This window comes from Theropithecus gelada, chromosome 8 (genome assembly GCF_003255815.1).
Source record: "Theropithecus gelada isolate Dixy chromosome 8, Tgel_1.0, whole genome shotgun sequence".
Classification (NCBI taxonomy): Eukaryota; Metazoa; Chordata; class Mammalia; order Primates; family Cercopithecidae; genus Theropithecus; species Theropithecus gelada.
The window spans coordinates 103,270,360-103,288,849 of NC_037676.1; the positions used below are offsets into that span (position 1 = coordinate 103,270,360).

Sequence of the window (18,490 nt, forward strand, 5' to 3'; positions counted from 1 at the left end):
CCCCAGGATCTAGGCCTGGGCTGAAGTTTCTCACAAACCAAGGCCCAATTTACCATTATTTCCCTCACAATGCTTTTTGTTGGTGGTGGTTGTGGTAGTTAAAACGCCTCATTTTTCATAGGGCTTTTTAGCTTGTATGTGCACACTATGTATTATGGATAAACTACATAGGGGGACTATATTTTATCAGCCCCTTTTTAAAAACGGCTAAAGACCAGCTTTTCCATGTTCAATGAATTTGCAGTACTTTTCCCTCTTTGACTTGTATTATTTGTGCACGTCTATTTCCCTCTCCAGACTGAATAGCAGGGCTTTTACATCGATTTTTGTAATAGCACAGGGCTTATAAAATAGCAAGTTGTCAAATACTAAATAAAAAATTTCAGCTTTCTAAAGTTCTCTTAAATTTAATCCAAAATTTATAAATCAAACCACAATAAAGTGATATCAGAGGTACAAAAGGTAAAGCAGTGTATTTGCTATTTAACACCACCACAGGGGTGTGTTAATTCAACAATTTCCCCAAAACATCCTAGAGATAGATAGTATTATTCCCATTTTGAAGACGTAGAAACAGTAAGAGAAATGCAGTAAAACTTACCCCAAATCATACGAATCAAAAATTCAAAAAGTCTGCATGGCCCATGCTAACTTTTATCACCTCTCTTTAAGTAAGGCAATATACGCTTTAGTATCCTTTATTTTTTGAAATGTTACACAGGGATATGTTTAAAGTTTTATCTCTGCTCCAATTAAAGAAAAAGAGCCCGATGATAGTCCTCCATTAGATGGCAACAATCAAAGGGCAACTGTGAAGGAAAAGTCGTTACTCTTACAAAAAGCGGGTTGCTTGAGTTGTCTTATTTCCAAACATCTTCCAAACACAATGCTAAAGGACTCATCAAATTGATGAATTGAGAACTTGCCTGTTCCAGGCAAGAACTACAGCTTGCCTATATAACACTACCCTCAACTGCCAATTCCACAGAATCACATTTTAAGTAGGTATTTTGCATAATATTTTTATTAAGTTTCTCTTGGTTGAATGTGGTCCAAATATGTCATTCTAAACTCTGGACAATGTTTATTACGTTTTAAGGAGCAAAAAAATTATAAGCTGAGTGTTCGTTAAGCCTTGGATCAACAAATAGGTCTTTCTCAGAAAAGCATTTGTAATTAATCACTTAGATGAGAAACATTCTGCATACCACTGGGTTCCTTGATATAACGCTAATTTCTAAAAAACTCTAGATCCCTAAAATTGTTTGCAAGTTAGAAATTAACTGCCACTAAAAAACATTTCTAGGCTGGGTACGGTGGCTCACGCCTGTAATCCCAGCACTTCGGGAGGTTGAGGTGGGTGGATCACCTGAGGTCAGGAGTTCAAGAGCAGCCTGGCCAACATGGTGAAACCCCATCTCTACTAAAAATACAAAAATTAGCCGGGCATCATGGTGGATGCCTGTAGTCCCAAGTACCTGGGAGGCTGAGGGAGAATCGCTTGAACCCGGAAGGTGGAGGCTGCAGTGAGGCGAGATCATGCCACTGCACTCCAGCCTGGGCGACAGGGTGAGACTCTTGTCTCAGAAAACAACAATGACAAAAAACAAAAAAAACTTCCCAACTCATTAAACAATTCAAATAAAATACTAATACAACAAAAATTGGGCAGTCCCTGCAAATTTAATGCAATAATCTTTCTTAGATTTTAAAATTCAACACATGCATACAGGCCAATCCATTAAGCAAATCTTATGTTGATCTGCTTAACTTTATAGATTAATACTTGGCTGAAACTATCTTTACATTCTTTTACCTGTTGTTACCACTGTAAGCACATTTTTATTTGGGGAAGAAAGGAACTTTCACAACAAATCCTGTCAAAAGAAATCCATAAGAGTTTACATGCTGAAACGTTTTAATAACCTATCCAATGTAAACAAAAGGGCAGGTGTCACACAAAATGATCTTACTGATACCAAGTCAGCTATATTCATCCACATGGCTTTGGTGCCTGAAGATCCACGTTATTAGAAAAGAATGGCAATAGAAAAACAACTAGTGAAATATGCCAATATGTAAAACTCTATCCTGCACTACGCTACTACTTCTATCACATTATACCTTACCAGAAAACAAAACTAAACCAATAACAACTGCTATTGCACAGTAAATTTCACAGATACAAGCTTTTCATAATTACAGTGAATTACTGACTAGAGAACAAGTGAATGATCGGTTATATAGAAATACACATAATAAAAAAGAGAGAACTGCTAATACGGTGGCCAGGCACACCATTCTTCCCACACCAAAATTTAAATTTGTGCCATCTAAATATATCAAAGCATATATACTTCGATATGTACTTTACAAATACACAGATGTTTTCAAGGAGAATAGAGCCAATCTTCTGATGCTGAAAGATATTCTTTTATGGCAGAAACCCTCAGGCCATAAAGATGGTAATTAGCAACGGTTTGTAACAGGGACAGTGAGAAGACCAAACTAAAGCTAAAAGCCTCTTGCAGGGAATTCTGGCAAGGATCAAGCAAATAGATGGAATGAAATCAGCGTTTCAGAAAGATGAGAATAAGAAATATATGCAATAGAGAACTGAAAAGGAAAAGTAACAAGTCCAAGTGAATGACCATAAGCAGCAGTAAAAAGTTGTTTATAATTTAGCTTTTGTCCATTAAAAGCACATCAAGTTTATCCTTACAGTATCATTTTCCTATTTGGCAATGTACACTTTTCCCAGTATAACTCTGGGAACTATACAATTCAGCATGAATATAAAAGATAGGGAACCAATGATATGGGAAACATCAACAGCTTGTAATCTGAAAATTAAGTCAAAGTTGAGTCCAGCATGTCATGTGATTAAGTCTAGAAAACATGCTAAAATTGGGTAGTTATAAAGGACAGGCAGTTTCAAAAGGAAGAGGAACACTGGCTTTGAGTATATAGAAACTGACAGCAGTTCTAAGACCCCTAAAACCTTGAGCAGTGTTTATTCTCTGTGTAAAACTGTCAGAGTAAAGCAAAAGCTATGGGAACTAGGATGAAATCACAATAGGGAACCAGAATTCTACAAAAAAATTCTAAGAAACTTACTAGAATTTCAATAAACTGTATGCTAAGTTTTAAAACTTACTTGATACCAGAACACCCATCATTTTGACTTAAAAATTCTCTCTCACACACACTTCAATATAAATATGCCAAGAGTAACTTATTTTGGAATCAAAAATTTGTGAAATTAATCCATAAGTCCAATGACATTTAATTCAGTATTATAAAGGCAGAGCTAGTTTCCCTTCCCATCAAACAACAAAGGCCTCTCTACCTTTCCATTCCCTTTATTTTCATCATTTCCACTTCATATACCTCAGACTTTTTGTATTTGTATAAATATGTCACTGGGTGTGGCACTTCGCATTTTAAAAAAAATGAACTTTATTACCAAAGACACTGTACAGGCCAGGTGCAGTCGCTCACGACTGTAATCCCAGCACTTTGGGAGCCCGAGGTGGGCGGATCACAGGGTCACGAGATCGAGACCATCTTGGCTAACATGGTGAAACCCCACCTCTACTAAAAATACAATACACTTAGCAGGTGTGGTGGCAGGCACCTGTAGTCCCAGCTACTCGGGAGGCTGAGGCAGGAGAATGGTGTGAGCCCAGGAGGCGGAGCTTGCCGTGAGCCGAGATCACGCCACTACACTCCAGACTGGGCGACAGAGCGTTGCTCTGTCTCAAAAAAAAAAAAAAAACACTGTCCTATTTCTTCCTTCCTGGGACCACAGAACTTGAATTCTTTATACTTCGAAACATACCAAAACCACGAAGACATGTAAATATACAGTATATCTTAATAAAATAAAATAGTAACAATAGAAATAACACTACGGAGTTCTTTGGAGAAGGCCTTATTTTCCAATGAGCTGCCTAGTGATTTTCATCTTAAAAACTACATAGCAGTTTTTAAAGCCCAAGGCATATAATAATATATTCAGACTACAAGGGACTCAAAAACTACTTGCTTTCTTATCTTATTTCTGTTTAATGGTAGTTCTGTGGGCTGGAGATAAAAATCGGTGCCCCATAACCACAACTTAAAATTGCTCTGAGCAAATAAAAATGTAGAGCAGCAATAAAATAGAACTCAGTCGAATTAACTGAATCACTATTAAGATTACTGAACTGCAGTTGCCAACTGTTATGAATGTTAGACACACAATTTTACACTGCTTCCTGTCGTAGACTTCCTATAAAGTCATTCTTTGCCTATAGCAGTGGATTTTAAATTTTAAAATGAAATCTTTGAAAATCTGATGGTTGGCATGGACCTTCTGCCCCAGAAAAATGCACAATCTTAAAGGCTTCGTCCATCTTCTAAATTCCATTCATGGACTATGAGTTAAGAGACCCCTGCACTATTACAGGCAGGCTCACACTTTTAAATAGAACTGAAAAGCTAAAATAAACAGGACACAAAAGGTAGTCAAGGTGCTTTACCTCTCATTCCCCACAACCCTGGGGGATGAGAATTATTCCTATTTAATTGAGCTTAGTTTTCTCAGAGGGACTGAGTGATTTCCTCAGGCCATGCATCTATTAAATGGTAAAACTAGTTTGATTCAGTATCTTGAGCTCCATTATTCACCTCGACATACTTCTTTGAGTTTGAAATAGTCTTCCTAGACTGTATTTCCTTGGAATTCATTTCATCAAGTGCAAGATAAAAACTACCCAATTTTTGGCTGCCATCTTTCAGGTTTAAAGAGGTACTAGTGTTGAGTCCCTCCCCAACTACCAAGAGAGTTTCTGTCTAAGCATCTGGCAGGAAAAGCAGATTGCATTAGTTCACATGTTGCAGTTTCAAATTAACACATGGAAGAGAAGAACTCGAAGTTCTTTTACATAATGAAAAGTCCACATTGTGAAGAACATGCCAGTGACCACTTCCCACGGTAATGCTCTATTAACTCTTGTAATAAGCAACATGGTCCAAGCTCTTTGCTTATTAAATGGTTAAACAATTGATAAACACATGTAACCAGAATGGGTTACTAACAAGTTCTTCAGAAAAACTCAGAACGTTGGAGATTAGCTGCTTTTTGTAGGAAGAGTATATTTTCATAGCTATTATAAAATAGGTGCTCAATATAAAAAATCTGGTTATCACTAATGCCACCAGCCAATACCATTAATTCTGCAAAGGGATTACCTGCTTATTTTTCTCAAATTAAAGTGTATATATATATGTATATGTGTATATACATATATATATATCTCAAAGCCCAGAAAAGGCTGGAGTAATAAAAAATTATAATTGATTTTTTTATCATGTAAAATCTCAAATATATAATTTAAAATATTTTTAATAATCATTAAGTAACAATGATTCAAAAACTTTCTCTAGTAGAAATACCAGTTCTGCTACACTTTATTCTTCCATTTCACTAAAAAGGGGAAAAGGAATTTTATGCAATGTTTCCAGAGTCGATGTGACCTATTTGAAATAGATGGTAGGAAAAAGAAGCCTATTATCTGTAAATATCAAATTTTCCCAAGCAGAAAAAGAAAAAGCCAGCGAAATTTTGCAGTGCTGCTGACCTAATTCTATCCTTTCTCAAAAGAAGCCTTTCTGCTTGTTTAACAAATATTTGAGCATCTACTACACGTTCTGAGTATGCAAAGATCACTAAGTCTTACTCTTAAAAAGACTAAGGCTGGAAGCCAAAGCTTGTTTAGTATTCTCTTCGAACCCACTTGTATAGTAAAGAAAACTCATTCATCCAAACTTTCAAAGTGTAAATACCATTTAGACTTTTTAAGAAGCCAATGCTATTCTAGAGGGTAACAATGTGGGTAGGGACCAGAATCAAACTCCTTAATAATCGTAACAACAAGAAGCTATGAATATTAAGAGATTATCTTGTCATCCTCATCTACTGGTTCTACGCAAAAAATTTTTCTTGATAAGGAAACCAAAGGGAAGCATAGTCAAAACTGCTACAAGTTGGGCCAGACATGGTGGCTCACCCCTGTAATCCCAGCACTTTGGGAGGCTGAGGCGAGTGGATCACCTGACGTTGGGAGTTAGACCTGACCTGGTTACCAGCCTGGCCGACAAGGTGAAACCCTATCTCTACTAAAAATACAAAAATTAGCTGGGCGTGGTGGCGCACGCCCTGTAATTCCAACTACTAGGGAGGTCAAGGCAGAAGAATTGCTTGAACACGGGAGGCTGAGGTTGCAGTGAGCTAAGATCATGCCATTGCACTCAAGCCTGGGCAACAAGAGCAAAACTCAGTCTCAAAAGAAACACAAAAAAACAAACCTGCTACAAGTCTTTTCCCAGGAGAAGACTCACAATGACAAGAACTTTTATACTTTGTATATGGAAAACATGCACATACCTACCTGGTATTGCAAATAAGCGTGTTATTAAAAGATAAATGTCACATTCCTTTTTATTCCTAAAATTGACTTTTGTCTTAAGGGAAATGTTAACTTGTAACACATCCTTTGAAGCCCAAATAAAAACTTTTTGATCAAGTGTAACACCAGACTGAACAAAACTGAGTTACACTTACACAGATATTAGTAAGGAGAGCAAGGAAAAAAAAAAAAAAACCCAATACATTTTTTATTATAGAAAAAAAAAATCACATTTTCAAAATTTAAATATTCTTACTACCTTAGCAAAATCACAAGATAGGTATTTGTCACTTGGCCTCAATAAAAGCAAGATATTCCTTTTTTCAACTTAGATACAAATAACAGCTATCATTGTAAAGGTTTCAATAAGAACAACAACAAAAAAGCCCCAAGACAGATGTCTCATTGAGTTTGTGATTGTGAACCCAAATAAGCATGTTTTTAAAAATCACTATTATTTTAAAAGACAGTGTCAAGTATCATTTGAGAAAAATACAGTTTAGGAACTGATGCTATTCCATTAGTAAATACAAGTGTAAAGAAATGATAGCATCATCACAACCGTAACAAAAACCCCAAACCCACAACCACATCAGACATTATCCTATTGCTCATTACAGTACTTCTTCCATATAAATAAGGTTCATATAATAAGTAACACACCTGGATTTCCATACTGAGTCCCACATTCAGTAACCTGTCCAGAAAAATCGCGACGTTGCTGCCCCTCTTTGTATATCAGAGTCCTGCCATACTGGTTAAGTGTAACCATTTAGCAAAATCACTTTAAATATTATTCCAAAAACTGCCAGCTTGGATTTTCTACTAGTTTATCCTCAAATTTAAACTATTCTTGATCAAAAAGCCCTACTTTGTATGACAGATTAAAATTAACCAAAATGTAGTTTAATCATTTTAAGCGCAGTGCTTCAACACAGTAGGTACTGAATACTTAGAATACTCGATTCAAACTGGAAAAATCAAGCTTGAGTTATTCATAACCTTTCATCATGGTTGTGAGTGTTCAAAATTTATTTTCAAGAATTCAATGCAGGAAAGAGGTTTCATAGTCGTGACGCCAGAGTTTTCTGCATGGCTGACTCATTACATTAACATTATAGCGGCTAATCCTGAGAAGAGTACTATTTCTACAATCAGTATCCTATTACATCTCTCTTACATAAAATATGTAAAATTCCTTTATCCATAGATGTACATTTAAGATAACCAGCTATAGAGCTACCACAAATGTTCTAACCATAAGTAAAGCAGTAATACTATTAGTTTATCTTTTCAATTAACACACAATACAATACTAAAGTCTGTTATTTTTAAAACTGAACTGTTTCATCATCATTATTACAATTACTTTACATACACGTATCTATAATTGTCTTAACATCTTTTTAGTTATGACACCATGAAGACTTTTAAATTTGAACACACAATGTTTAGAAGGAAAAGATAAACCGAAGAAAACGTTGAGAGTAATGTAACTGATACTCATAGGAACCTTACAGTATAATGAAGCCAGACTCAATTGATTCTCACCAGTACATCATTGCAGATATCTCTTAGCTCCGTCTCAATTTTCTCTCTGTATTCTCGAGCCATCTGCTGTTTTTTCTCAGCACCTTCCGTCTTTTGTTCAATACTTGAGACGACCCTCCAAGATGACCTACGGGCTCCTACAACATTTTTATAAGCAACTGAGAGAAGATTCCTCTCCTCATTGGATAATTCAGCTCCTTGCTCAGTTACAGACTTCATGCAGGCTGCCATGTCATCATATCGCTCAGCCTGCTCGGCCAGTTTGGCCTTCTGAACCAGCTCATTTTTATCCATGACTGGATGTTCTGCAGGGGGGAAAAAAGGAGTATTTAAAATTTTTCCCATCAAAATAAACAGACTCAAAATTATACCTGTGGCAAATGAGTTTTTTAAACCTGAAATCTAACTGCCTATGGAAGACTGTTCACATGAGGAATTAAAATGCAGCTTCACAAAAGGATAGTCAGAAAAGGAAAAAAAATTCAGCATACTCAGCATCAGAGGTAAACTTTCAGCCATTAACACATCAGTGTAGCAAAACTAAAATTTGTTCAGAAGATACAGATTTCACATAAGGTCAAAATTACTTTCAAAAGCTGCCTCAAAAACTTACCCCTAATCTTACTTGACCAAAATCTCAACTCATTTCCAATACCACTAAGTGATCTGAAATTAAGCAGCTTTTCTTCCATAGTAAAAGCATTGTTTACAGAGAACATCTGGATTTCTATCATATTTCCAGAATCATAATTCTTGTCAGTTTAACTCGTCTTTTTACTTTCATAATACTTTCGTCAGGAGTGATTAAATTTTAGTTTTAGTGTTACCCCCACCCCAAACCTACTAGATCTCTGCAACATTTGCCAGCCAATAATAGCGTAACAATTTGGGGGGAGGAATGACCAAACTGTTTGTTTTCAGATATTTTGAGTATAAATCCACCACAAAGGATCAATATCTGACCCTAATGCCTCAACTCCTTGTTATATGTCCACATGCTTTAAAAATATCCACAAGTCATGGCACTTCAACTCTTCCTGTGAGTACTAGAATATATCACGTTGGAAGTACTTGATTTACAAGTGTTTCCAATGTCATTGCTCCAGTTGAAATGTAGAAGTGCTGCATTTTGGTCTAGCTGTCATATTGTAATTGGATGTTATCACTCAAGCTGTTCTTCACCATGACTATCCACCTAATTCTCTTTCCCTCACGTTTTAGTTTCCTAGACCTTTTCTATTTACCTCAGCCACATTTTTCTGGAAAGATATCCTTTGGCAAGTTGGCAAACAGCACAAAGATACTAATCCACACAGCGATACCACACCAAAAAAAAAAAAAACGACTTTAGAGAAAAATACACACCCTGAATGAAGTGCACTTTTAAATTAGGTGAACGGAAGAGTTCACCTTGGAAGCTGACTCCCGAATATTAATCATCTTTTGCATTCCCAGGGAAATCTCACACTATTTTTTTAACTAAATTAGAACAAGTCCCCACATTTTAAACAAATTATTTAGCCACTTTGGATACAAGGTACTGGCTCAATACGTAAACTATTTAACCTTTATGACGGCATTATTTTCCTCAGGTGTCTAAATTACTAATTTTTCCCTTAGGATCTCAGAAACAGTCTCTGGTTAATTCTGCTTCTAATGAAAAATGATTTAAACCAGTACAAAGGATTCTCTACCCAATCACTTCGGTACAAGAGGAAGTGGATAAGGTTTCTCACACAGTAATGAGTGCTCCAAGGCCTCGCCTCTACACTGCGGGCAGGACTCACCGCACCCATTTAACCCTTACCTGACTTGAGACGTCGACTACGGCGAAACGAAAACCGGCAGACCCGGACTTTAAAGTGAAAATCCTCCGGTCCACTTATCCGCAACCACCCCCCTCCAGGCTCCGCCCAAGTCGGAGCCTCCGCTCAAGTCCCCGACTCTCCTTTGTCATGGCGGATCTGTGTCAGGGAGCCCAACCTACTGCAGAGTGTTAATTCCCCCCTCCTCCGACCGGAGCCAGAGGGAGGAGCAGCCCGCGCCCCCGCCCAAGCCGTGGCGCGGGGGGGGAGCGAAGCCGCCCGACCCCGGGGCAGAGACGCCACAGCCGCCCGCAGAAGCGGAACAACTACCAGCCCCGCCACGGACACACCCCGCTCTCCCACCCAGCGCCTTCCCCGCCACCGATCAGCGCCGATGCCCGTGTACAGCGTCTCTAAGGGACCGACAGCTGCAGGTGGGGGAGGGGACGAGAGCCACACCCAGCAGAGCGAGCCACCAGCGGCTATGCTCAGGGTCACCCGCCCCCAAAGCAGGATATGCGCCCCCAAACCGAGCGCAAGGAACCTCCAGTTCTAGTCCATCACGCACGGAAGCCGACGGCGGGCTCCCCACCCCGCTCTCTACCCCCACCTGGACTCGCAGCCCCCGTCCGCACCTCCTCCGCCCGTTCGAAAGGAGCAAAAAAAGTCAGACCCATCCCCCACCCCCACCAGGAAATTTCAAGTCCTTCCTCCCACCGCGGAGCCCACGAAATTCAGCTCTAGGTCCCAGGAGAGCCCCACCCCAAAACCTCACCCCGCAGTGTGCTCCCCCTCGCGCCGGCGCGCAGCCGCGCCCCGGTCTACCTGGCGGGCGCCGCCGTGCCAGGCCTGGGCTCCGGCCCGCTCTCGGCCAGGCCTTTCCCTCGCTCCTGGATCCCCGAGGCCCCCGGCCCCTCCCCGCCGCGCCGCCGCCTCCCGGGGTGGGGGAGGGCCGGGTCCTGCCGCCGCAGCGCCTAGCGCAGAGGCTGCGCGAGGGGGAGGGGGCGGGGGAGGGGAAGGAGGGGGCGGCCGAGGGAGAAAAGAGGGGGCGGCCTCACCTGCGCCACTGCGATGCCCGCCGCCGCCGCCGAGTCATTATCTCGGGCGGAAGCGAGAAGGGCGACGAGGGAGGGGGTGGGAGCCCGCAGAGACAAGGGTGGGGACGGATCGCGGCCGGCGGCGCCCCGGCCATGCCTCGTCCACCTTTGGGAGCCGGCGACAGGGGGATCCCCGGGGATCTCGCGTGTGGGCGCCCTCCCCACCCCCGGGAGCAGGACGGGGGAGCGAGCACCGATCGGCGCCGGGGCGTCGATGCGGAAGCAAGGAGTCGGAGGCGGCCGCTAGCCGCCCGCCCGAGCTCAGCGGAAGAGGAGCCGCCGCCCGTGTCCGCTGAGGAGACTCCGCCTCAGCCCGGCGCCGCCACCGCGGGGCTAGTGGGGATGAGGGGACGGAGCGAGGACGGCTCCCACGCGTTCGGAAGGCTGGCCTGGGACAGGAAGGAGCGGGGCGCGGCGGCGGCCAGGTTCCTCACCTGTGTCCGGAGTGGGTGGTGGCGGCGGACGGACAGGGGCTCAGCAGTCTCTGGGCGGCGGCGGCAGCAGCAGCGAGGCTGAGACTCTGTCCCTGGATCTCGCTGCTCACAGGCTACAGCCGCTCCGCAGACACGGGGTTTCCTCCAATCACCAGCCCCGGCAGCAGGGGCACCACACGCACGATGACGTCAAACGCTGCTATGGCAACCGTTGATTGGTGCCCACAGCGATCTGGGCCCCGCGCAACCGCCGCTCCCCGGCGCGCGTCTTGCCCGCCCGCGCTGGAGGGCGAGCGGAGGCGCGTGCGTCCTCGCCCGCAGCCGCCACTTCTCCCACCCCACTCGGCTCCCAGCTCCTCTACGCTTGTCCCGAGTGCACCTAGGCAGGAAGCTTTTTTTTTCTTTTCCCGCAAACCCCCCCACTCCTCGCCTTCCCCTTGGGTCCCCGACGCCCTCTCTCCCTCTCCCCTGCAGCCTCCGCCGGTCCACTCTTCCTCTCAGCCTGTGGGAAGGCGCTCTCTCCCTACCCCCACCTTAGCTTTCGCTCAGGCCGTCTGCGCTTGCCCCAGTCACTCCCTCTGGAAGGGGCTCCCGTTCAGTAACATCCGGGACCTTTCACATCCCCCCACCTCTCCCCGAGGCCCGCCCCGCCCCGCCTCGCCCTCCGTGCTTCGCGGTAGTAACTGCCCCAGGGCCGTCCCCGGGCAGGATGACGAGGGTGGCTCGGCGGCTCCGGCATTGTGATCAGGACTTGCGGGGCGGGGGCCGGGCGCGGTCGCACGGCAAGGGAGGATTGTGTGTGGTGCGCTCCCCCCGCCCCCACGCCGCTCCCCTTGCCCGGTGGGGCCGACCGGGGCGCGCGGCCCCTCCCGGCCTCCCTCCCGCCGCCGCGGCTTTACCTGCTGGCTTGGGGGAAGCGGCCCTAGACCTTTTATGGCTCGGAAACGGGAGTGAGGCGTCCAGCCCCTGAGTGTGGCTGAGTGATGGGGAGGCGTTCCAATCGAGAGCTCGGGATCTGCGCTCGGTGACTGCCCGAGGGGACAATGGGTGGGCGCCGAGGTGGGGACGAGATGGGCCGGGCCGGGCGGAGCCGGCGGGAGGTGAAGCCTGGAAGGAGGCGCGTCCGCTTTAGGGAAACCAGAGTTCCGAGGGGAAAGGACAGCCTTCTCTGGCGGAGGGCTGGAGCTGGTCCTGGCAGCCTTGACCCGGAGACAGGCAGTCAGGCGTGACCGCACGGACCCGTTTCTCGTAGGCTAGGTTTTCCTACCCAAATAAAGCTTTCACGTGAAGACCTCATACTGCAGTGACTTAACACATGACGATCATTACCTTTTCGTCTCCTAGAAGCAAGGTTTGAGGGACCTAGTAGTCCCCAGGGTTCCAGCTGGCGGTGGGAGTGGACCACAGGCCGGGTGATGAGCGGGGACAGTAGCCCGGAAGAAGGGGAAGGAGAAGGGCGGAAATTGCAGGTGCCTGAACGGGTAGGGCCTCCGCCCAGTTGACTTAAGGAAGTTCAGAGAGAAACATTCACAGTGTCGCTGCCCCTTCACTCTTTAAATGTGTTCGGGCTAAGAAAAGGTTAGTGCCTGGATGACCTGCAAAACCACTTGCAACAGTCATAGAGACTGTACGGTTAGCAATGAGAGCGCTTGGAACTCTATTTTACCCTTGTGTAAACTCCTCGTTGATTCTTCCAACGTATCTTTATTGAGGTTCATTTAGCCCCATGTTCTCTACAGAATTTAGTTTCTCAGTAGTAGACACGAAATGACTGAGTCCTCGCTCTTCCAGTACATTGTCTTTCCTGCATAATACAGTGGACCACAAAGCTGCTCTACAAATTACTTTTTGCCTGACATGACAGCTGGCATTTAGATAGTACAGACCAGAAAGAGAGTTTCCAGTGACCAGTTCCATTTCAGTGGGTTTTTTGTTGTTGTTTTTCACAAGCTGCCAAATCACAAACTCATGGTAGGTTAAATAGATGAACAAATTGGAGTTTTATTTCTGAGATGTTAGGGTCAACTAGCTTTGACTCCCAAGTAAATTCTTTTTAGGGCGTGACTCACTTAAAATGACTAATATTTCAAAAGCTATTTTTTTTTAACAGTTTTTTCCAGTTTTGTAGTAGGCACCAGAAATTTGACAGAGGATACTAAGTTAAACGTTTTTTAAAATGGAAATTCATGTTTCTTTAATGTCTCAAATATATGTCTATGCAGCGTGTATGCCTTTTGTTTCAGAGGAGGTTAAGGGGTTTCTCTATAAATTGTGAGTTTAGGAAAGAAAGAGCTAAGTTAGGTTTTTGCCTCATGCTTTAATAGAAAGGCATTTTTTAGCGCAACAATAGGCACTGTTAGGTTTTACATACTCAAGTCAACGTGTCTGCACAATAAAGATACAATGAAGCTGCAAGAAAGGAACAGGGGATGTTATGAAAGTCCTGAGGAAAAGATCTTTCAAGAAATAAGGAATAACCTATGGCATACAGAGCAGAATAAATAGAACCTATGAACCCTGGGAACGTTGCTGGAGACTTTCACTAATACCCTGACCTGTTTTATTTTCTTCAATGCGCAACTCTTACCTCACTCAAGTTGGTTAACCTCTATGTGCTTTGATAGCCAGGGCAATAAAATACTGGCAACAAAAACACTTAACTCATTAGGTGATGCTGAGGATTAAACGAATATACACATACGTATATTTCTTACACAGAGTAACCTAGCTATTATTCATTTGTAAATGGATGTATGTGATTGATATCTCTAGTGTTCAAAGGATTGTAAAGATAAAATGAAACTATTTTCTTCTTTTTGATTTTTAGGAAACTTCAGTAACAGAAAGAAACCACATTTTTAAAGTATCTTTTAGAAGTAGAAATGCCTATTTGTGTTTCTCAGTGCTAATGAGACATGAGTGATGAGAGTAAATATTGATTCATTCCTCTATAGGGGACTGCAATGATCTCGTCAGAGCTATACATCAATATATAATGCTATACATTAAAATGAGAAAAAGGCCAGGCACAGTGGTTCACTCTTGTTATCTCAGCACTTTGGGAGGCTGAGGGAGGCAGATGGCTTGAGTCCAGGGATTCAAGACCAGTCTGGGCAACATGGCAAAACCCCTTCTCTACAAAAAGTAGCTGGGCATGGTGGCATGGGCCTGCGGTCCCAGCTACTGGGGAGGCTGAGGTGGGAGGATCATTTGAGCCTGGAAGGTAGAGGCTGCAGTTAGCTGTGATTGTGCCACTGCACTACAGCCTGGGCAACAAAGTGAGACCCTATCTCAAAAATAAAATACTAAAATGGGACAAGAGTTCAAGTAAATTAGCACAAGTCCATCACTCCAATTGGGAAAACATCTCCACGGATGGACACTATTGATGATGTAGCAGTTATATGATATTTTAAGTGTAATCACAATGCTATCAGACTATAATTTCACTTCACCGTGTTTTATTTGGAGAAATGCAGCATAATGCAGAAGGTTTTGCAGCAGAACAGGGACTAAATCTTGGTTTGTCATTCGGAACTGTGTGACCTTAGGTTTCTGAATTGGACATACTAATTTCCAATCCCATTAGGTTGTTGCAGTGATTTCATGAGAAAGTAAGGAAAGGGCTACCTACATGTAGTACACCAGATCATGCATATCTGTTGTTGAAATAATCTGCAGTTAGTGGCAGAGACAAGCTAGCTATTCACCAAACCCATTTTTCTCCTCCTGCAGCCACAGTTAGACTCCATTGCCCATTCCCCTTTGCAATTACATGTGGCCATGTTACTGAGTGCTAGCTAATGGGGTATGACCGCAGGCATGTGCTCCATTGCAGGCTTGGCCCATAAAAGTTTCCCTGTTTGAATGTTCATTCCATCCCTGTTTTTCTGGCTGAATGGAGAGGATTCCCAGGCCTTAGAGGCGGGTGAGGTCATAAAATGAAGACAGCCTGGGTCCCTGGAAGCCTATGAAAGCCTTCCCCAATCATTTTGGAGTTTACTGAGGGATAACTTCTATTTTTAGGCCACCGCAATTGAGAGTTTATCTGTTAAAATAGCACTGTAATGTCTGTGAAAGTAATTGGCAAATCTAAAATATGGGAAGGTTTTTTTTTTTTTTAATGAAAGAAAAGGGGAGGAAAAATGAGAGTAAGAAAAGGGAAACTGATCTTTCGATAAAAGGCAGTTGATAGAAATACAGGGCAAGTGCAGTGGCTCACGCTTGTAATCCCAGGTCTTTGGGAGGCTGAGGCGGATGGATCGCTCGAGCCCAGGAGTAGGAGACCAGCCTGGGCAACGTGGTGAAACCATGTCAATACAAAAAATACGCAAAATTAGCCGGGTGTGTGTACCTGTAAATCCAGCTACTTGGGGGGCTGAGGCGGGAGGATCGATCACTTGAGCCTGGGTGACAGACTGACACCCTGTCTCAACAAGAAAAAAAAAAAAGAAAAATGTAAGTATTCTCAACTATTCTGTTGACTTCTAGGATGACCCTAGAGAAGTAATATTTCCTCCCTACTTACTTTTTACTTTATTTGATACCATCTTCTACTATATTAGCCTTGTTTTTGTTAAAAAAAAAAAAAAAAAGGCCGGGCGCGGTGGCTCAAGCCTGTAATCCCAGCACTTTGGGAGGCCGAGACGGGCGGATCACGAGGTCAGGAGATCGAGACCATCCTGGCGAACACGGTGAAACCCCGTCTCTACTAAAAAATACAAAAAACTAGCCGGGCGAGGCGGCGGGCGCCTGTAGTCCCAGCTACTCGGGAGGCTGAGGCAGGAGAATGGCGTAAACCCGGGGGGCGGAGCTTGCAGTGAGCTGAGATCCCGCCACTGCACTCCAACCCGGGCGACAGAGCCAGACTCCGTCTCAAAAAAAAAAAAAAAAAAAAAAAAAAAAGTATTTTAAACCCATACCTATTAACTCGATTCCTACACTGCAGACTCTAGCCTTGTGTTCTATGGTACTTTGGTGACAGACTGGGTTTTTTTTGCATCCTGCTTTTAAAAAACAAGAAGGCCATGCTGTTGGAGGATCACTTGGGCCCAGGAGTTCTGGGCTGTAGTGTGCTATGCCAACATTTAGCATCAACATAATGACCCCCTGGGAGTGGAAGAACCCCAGGTTGCCTAAGGAGGAGTAAACTTCTGCAGGTCAGAAATGGGACAGTTCCAAACTCCTGTGCTAATTCTTAGTGGGATCGTGCCTATGTATAGCCACACTGCACTCCAGCCTGGGCAACACAGTGAGACCCTGTCTCTCTTTTTTTTTTTTTTTCTTTCCAGAATGGAGTCTCGCTTTGTCACCCAGGCTGGAGTGCAGTGGCGCGTTCTCAGCTCACTGCTACCTGCGCCTCCCGAGTTCGGGCGATTCTCCTGCCTCAGCCTCCGGAGTAGCTAGGATTACAGGTGTGTCCCACCACACCTGGCTAATTTTTTGTATTTTTAGTAGAGACTGGGTTTTACCGTGTTAGCCAGGATGATCTCAATCTCCTGACCTCGTGATCCGCCCGCCTCGGCCTCCCAAAGTGCTGGAATTACAGGCGTGAGCCACCGCGCCTGGCCGAGACCTTGTCTCTTTAGAAAAAAAAGAAAAGAAAGCAAGCCATGCTGACTGTGAGGTCTCACTTCATACATGTCATGAAGCACTTAATGTGGACTCACTGGTCAGAGATCATGCTAGTCGCTGGTGATAAAGTTGAATAAGTCATGGATCTTCCCTAAAGGAGCTCACAGTCTAGGGGCAGGGACACACTAAATACAGTTACAGTGCAGCACGGTGAGGTAAGGGCTAATGGAGGTAAGCAAATTATGCTTTAAGAAATCTGAGCTGGCAGGGCACGGTGGCTCACGCCTGTAATCCCAGCACTTTGGGAGGCCAAGGCGGGCGGATCACGAGGTCAGGAGATCCAGACCATTCAGGCTAACACGGTGAAACCCCGTCTCTACCAAAAATACAAAAAAATTAGGCGGGCATGGTGGCGGGCGCCTGTAGTCGCAGCTACTCAGGAGGCTGAGGCAGGAGAATGGCGTGAGCCCAGGAGGCGGAGCTTGCAGTGAGCCGAGATTCGGCCACTGCACTGCAGCCTGGGCAACAGAGCAAGACTCCGCCTCAAAAAAAAAAAAAAGAAACTGAGCTATGAGCACCAACTATCCATGGAGAGTTTAAGGTTCCCTACAAAAACTCACTCATCTTACAGGTTACTGATGTGGTTATCACCAGAGGCAATTTTGCTTTCTTCATTGCATGTTAAATTTTGCAGTTAAATTTTTAGTTTCCTTACATCCTTACCATATAGGTCACTCTTTGATAGATACCATATGTTCTTACACCTATTAAGATCACAAACAGACATTTTCTAAAGTTTTCCTATTTTCCTATAATCATTTTCAGATACCCGCTTTTCCTTAGACTCTTCAGATGGTGTCCTATTTCCTTGTACTCCAGAATTTTTGGTAGCTGTTACGTTGTGGTGGTGATTATTTTTCTGTTATATGTCAATGAGGGAAATTTCCAGTCTCCAAGTTGGCCAACCAACAGATAAAATTTCCATTGCTTCTCTTTACTGTTCTCTTGAAAACTGTTCTAAAGTTGTAGGAGGGTACAAGTACGTACTTTCTTGCCCAAATTCTGGAATCCAGCTGACATTTACATTCATCGCGTGTTTAGCGGACGCCATGACAAGATCTTCCCCTGACCCAATTGTCCAGTTGTCTGCAGTGAGGGGAATTTATGTTGTCAAGAATCAGAGGCTATCTATGGTTCTTTAATCAGCTGTGATTATAAATGGAAAAACTACACATTTGAACACTGTCAGCTGTCAGTGTGTTTCAGAGTCTCACTGTATCGTCCAAGCTGGAGTACAGCGGCACTATTATAGCTCACTGTGGTCTTGATCTCCTGGGCTCAAGTGATACTCCTGTCTTAGTCTCCTGAGTAGCTGGGACTACAGGCGCACACTACAATGCCTGGCTAATTTTTAAATTGTTTTGTAGAGATGCAGGTCTTGCTGTGTTGCCCAGGCTGGTCTCAAACTCCTGGGCTCAAGTGATCCTCCCGCCTCAGCCTCTCAAAGTGCTGGGATTACAGGTGTGAGCCACTGTGCCCAGCCCACCACAGTTTTTAACCAGCCACCTGCCAGGCCT

At 43.9% G+C, this 18,490-nt stretch overlaps 1 protein-coding gene across 6 annotated transcripts in view; it reads right to left on the reverse strand.

Annotated features, from left to right (window-relative positions):
• The window catches only part of YWHAZ (tyrosine 3-monooxygenase/tryptophan 5-monooxygenase activation protein zeta), a 35,479-nt gene extending 22,368 nt beyond the window's left edge, over positions 1-13,111 (reverse strand). The window contains exons 1-2 of one of the 6 annotated variants that reach the window (XM_025395304.1): positions 12,669-13,111; positions 8,004-8,308 (exon numbers count right to left, since the gene is read on the reverse strand). In XM_025395304.1, the coding sequence (XP_025251089.1) occupies positions 8,004-8,297 (294 nt within the window). In that variant the 5' untranslated portion in view covers positions 8,298-8,308; positions 12,669-13,111. The other 5 variants (XM_025395302.1, XM_025395305.1, XM_025395303.1 and 2 more) reach the window with 5 other exon arrangements.
• Positions 13,112-18,490: the final 5,379 nt, after the last annotated feature.